Source organism: Chenopodium quinoa, unplaced genomic scaffold, assembly GCF_001683475.1.
Source record: "Chenopodium quinoa cultivar QQ74 unplaced genomic scaffold, ASM168347v1, whole genome shotgun sequence".
Taxonomy (NCBI): Eukaryota; Viridiplantae; Streptophyta; class Magnoliopsida; order Caryophyllales; family Amaranthaceae; genus Chenopodium; species Chenopodium quinoa.
The window spans coordinates 659,968-664,472 of NW_018745523.1; the positions used below are offsets into that span (position 1 = coordinate 659,968).

At 31.0% G+C, this 4,505-nt stretch overlaps 1 protein-coding gene across 1 annotated transcript; it reads right to left on the minus strand.

The window, feature by feature from the left end:
• Positions 1-524: 524 nt before the first annotated feature.
• On the minus strand, positions 525-3,577 carry LOC110715564 (putative GATA transcription factor 22). Its single transcript, XM_021894149.1, has 3 exons — positions 3,242-3,577; positions 2,411-2,785; positions 525-1,237 (listed from the first exon to the last, which is right to left on the minus strand). Exons 1-3 carry the CDS (start codon positions 3,497-3,499, stop codon positions 806-808), a joined length of 1,065 nt encoding a protein of 354 aa, XP_021749841.1. The 5' UTR covers positions 3,500-3,577; the 3' UTR covers positions 525-805.
• Positions 3,578-4,505: the final 928 nt, after the last annotated feature.

Here is a 4,505-nt window from a genome sequence, read left to right on the forward strand (position 1 = left end):
TCCCATAAGGTGATCTTCATTCAATTACTCACATAAGAACATAACAATTGTGTTAAAAAAAAAAACCCAAATATAATTAAATCAAGCAACAAAACAATCCAATCAAATTTTATTTGTATCTTGACAAAATACGTATTCAACAAGAAGATTATAACCTAATAAAGAACGCAATTATGACAAAATTAAAAATAAAAAAAAAAAAGAAAAAAAAGAAAAAAAAACTTGTAACGACATCAATATAAATGCTTGCATATCTTAACTAGCTATTGTCTAGTGATTGTCATTGTATGCCAAACATTTTATACATATAATTTTATCTTTATGCAAAAAATCAAGCAAATAAAAATTCTATATTGAGATCGTCGTCTCAGCTAAGACTTTTTTCACAGATAAATATCCAAACATCTATATTGATTGCGAATGATTTTAAAACCTAATTTAAACATGACAACACTGAAACAAAGAGTAATCCATCAATAATACTATATTATAACGAGTTTCATTAGTATTAATTAATCTTATTATTTTCCATAACATTCTTATACTACTAATTAATAAATCTACAAACTTTTACCTCTATTCTTTCAAAATTAAGCTAGCTAGCAAGTACAAAACCCATGCTGGCTATCTATATATCGTCCTATACCTAAAGTACGTAGCTTAGGTAGTTGTCTACCTTCACTCTTTAATTTCTTCTTCTCTCAAACAAATTGAACCAAAAACAATGAAAATAAAAATAAATAAACACCACTCAAAATTTCTTAGGAAAATGCACTACTTAATAATCCTTCAAACTGAATAATTTCTATAAAGAGCAAGCTAATCCACAAGAAAGTGCCATTAAGAGTATGGCTCCTTCTTCTTCGTCACGAGGAAAGGATCTCTTAGAATTAGCCTTAAGATAATCCTTGTTTGAGCTCAATGCAAAATCTTCAAAACAAAGCTTCTTTGCATTATTAGAGGTGTTATTATGAATATAACTATTGTTATTTCTTGCAGCATCAATAACTTTGCTTCTTTTCTTGAGAGGTAATGTATGGCTTTTATCAAGATGATTGTTATCATCTAATCCTTTTTCTGATTTTATCACTTGAACCTTTGGCTTGGGAATTTCGACAGGTGGTGGCGAAATCGATGGTACAACTGCATTATCATTGCCAAATCCTGCTGCCGCTGCAGCTGCCATAGCTGCCCTTCTAGCTTTCCTTTGTCTTATTCCGCATGCATTGCAAAGAGACTGTGACAAAAACATTCGACATGTATTTATGTCATTAAATCATAATCATAGACGGATTTAATAAGAGACTATAACGAAAACATTCGACATGTATTTATGTCATTAAATTGTAATTACAGACAGATCTAATAAGGGTTTAGGTGACACGTGTCCCACCATTTAGAATTTTTCTTTTGGCTAGGATAAAAATGCAGGAGACATGCATTAAGTCAACAATTACTTATTACCCCTCTAATTCAATAATCGTAGATCCGACTCTAACCATTAATTGTTAAAAAATGTTTATAGATCTCATTGAAAGGAACACATGATCTAAGGAAAGGATTTCGCGGCGAAAACCTCTTTTTCAAGTTAAAAGCCCTACTCATGGATGGGTGATTGGGTGGTCCTTAAGAATTTTCAATTGAAATTTATTTGTTGTTTTATTCGTAAATATATACTTTTTTTTTTTCTTTTTTTTTTTTTTTGGTAAATTAATTTAGATGGTTCTTATGATCCAAATAAATTAAGTTCACTAATTGAACTAATTAGTGATCACAAAATTTTGAACCTTAAACTAGTGCTAAACTCTAACTTATTGTTAGCTTGACAACTACCTTCTTATCCAAAATTTAGATTATCCCCTCCCCGTCAATTTGATCTAAAACTAGCATTAGCATATATACAAAAAAAAACCCTAATTCAATCACTCAAGAGTAACCCTATAAACCATTCTTCTTCATTAATTACCGGGATCAAAGTTTAAAAATGTACACTGTGCTTGTTAGAAACTTTGATCCCGGTTCTTAGTGAAGAACTAAATCTCAGAATATTTGATTATAAGCATATACACAAAAAATACCTAACTCAAACACAAGCGAATGGTTAATTATAAGCATTTAAAACGTATTTACCCTAAGATATAGTTGTGCTAGTATTATAATTTGAACTACTAATATGATAATTGAATCTCAGCAGAGCTAGTAGTAAAGCAACAAGTGTAATTTGAACCAGTAGTATGATAATTGAATCTCAGCAAAGCTAGCAGTAAAGCAATAAGTGTAATTTAAATCAGTAATATGACAGCTAAATCTGATGAGTAGAGCTAGTAACAAAACGATGTAGTGTATGAACATTAAATCACATGATCTTAACATATAGTGTTGTTAAATTCGAGGCGGAAATTGAAAATACCTTAGGGCCTTGAGGTCCACTTCTCCAAAGTGGGGTTGTAGTAGTATGACAATCTGAGCACACTCTTATCCCATCATTGTTTTGGCGTTTGGCAAGATCATGATCAAGCTGCTTCCTGCTATCTCTTGAGTCTTTAGAGGTTGCTATCTTTTGCATTATTCTCACCTTTGAGGGCTTCCATTTTGATCTAGAGTACTTATTTTGATCATTGTTGTTATAGTTCACTGGAGTTTCGATTTTCACCTCCTCTCGAAGCTTGAATGAATAGCCATAACTACATCCACTATCATCTCCAATAGTGTTTTGAAGCCATGGTGAGCATGGTTGTCCAAGATCATTTGCTTTATTTTCATGGGACAAAACTAGCTTTCCAACCTGAGATCATATGATCATAACATATATTAGTATCAAAGTATGACATATCACAAAACTATACCGTTAAAAATTATGTTATAAGATTTTTATAAGGAAAAAGTTTGCTTAACATAATTTTCACTCTATGAAGTATAATGCTCCAATTCCCCCGGTTCCTAATTTTTTTTCCAAATTACTCTTAACCTATACTAACAGGATCACAAAAGTTGTATTATAAATTAATAAATAAAAACTATGCTAATAAGATCACAAAAGTTGTTTAATAAAAAAGCTTGCATAACAAGATAGTTTATATAGGATTTGTGCTAAAAAAAACTTGCATAAGATTTTTTTTAATATAATTATGTTACGATCATGTTACAAATTTTGAAGTTGATCTTAACCTGTCACTTATTTAGAGATAGAGGGAGCATACACGACCATTAATAAAAAAAAAGATAGACAATTGGGACTCGCCTTTTTTTGTTCATGCCTTGAATAATCAAGAGATAAGATTTCATCATGGTTGTGGGAATCATCATGATGTAAATGACCAAAAACTTGAAAACTATGTTGTGTATGATCTCCTTTTAACTCAAAGAAAGGTATAGGAGATGAAGTTTGAGGGTGATTCAAGTAAACCGGACTCATTTTTTTTGAGATTTTAGAGAGAGAAAGATCAAACCTAGAGAGAGAGGGATCAAAGGGTTGCAAAAAAAGTGAGAAAGGCGGCATATGCTAAGGTTTGATGACATTAATGTTGTTATATATATATACACATCAAAATCATCAAATTAAATAATTATATTGGTAAATTTGGTAAAGTTTACATTATAAGGGTAATAAAAGGTAAGTGATCATATATGAAAATACTTTGATCAAGGGTAATATATATTAGCCATTCACGTGACTTCATGTCATCCAAGAGACACAAAATGCTAAAAGAAGACAAAACCTAAAGAAGGCGTTGAGTGCTACAACTCGATCCTATAATGACAAAATTTCTCAGTCCATATCTTTCTATTAACCTCTAATATCAACTCTACAATAAGGCTCAAACCATGTTTATTATTTTATATTATGTTTTATGTTATTATGTAGGTCAAGTTGAAGTGATTATAGCTTTTAGTTAGTTGTTTGGAGTGGAGGTGGGATGACTAGGAGGGAAAACGTTACTAGTTAAGTTCAAACAAGGTTCCATTCTGTAATTGATTCGATATGACTTGCTTAGGTCATGAACTAATCTGAGGGTTGTTGACCGGTTTTTTTTAATGATACTACATACTCATAATTGTATGTACCTAACGTTCTACCCATTAGTGTGAGTCTGTTTAATGAAAGCATCTAAATTATGCCGAGCATTAAAATTAGAATGACAATCGTATTAGCCAAGATTTTGAGGAGATCATCGATAATTGGGGTCTAACAACACATACAATCTAAGATGAATGGCGATTATGAAACGTTATAGAAAGACTAAATTAAATGAATCATTATCTAATACCACTTGTTAGCTGGGTTTGGAGAAAGACAATGAATGAAAGCACATAAATAAATTCACGTGAAGTTTCATCTTAAAATCAATTTACAATTAGAGAGCTAAAATATTATTGGATATTGATGACTAACAATCACGCAGGCAAGGTTGGATTTAGGTCAAATTATCACTATCTTAATGATTGTAAAAAATCGAGTTTTCAAACCTGTTGTATGCTCCTTTTTTTTAATTACTTTTGAATGA

Bases quoted from the DNA above. Each gene is read 5' to 3' on its own strand.
- LOC110715564 (XM_021894149.1), bottom strand. From the start codon at position 3,499: ATGCCGCCTTTCTCACTTTTTTTGCAACCCTTTGATCCCTCTCTCTCT. The intron at 2,786-3,241 runs GCGAGTCCCAAT...ATATGATCTCAG, and splicing joins CAAGGCATGAACAAAAAAAG to GTTGGAAAGCTAGTTTTGTC. The intron at 1,238-2,410 runs GTATTTTCAATT...TTTTTGTCACAG, and splicing joins GTGGACCTCAAGGCCCTAAG to TCTCTTTGCAATGCATGCGG.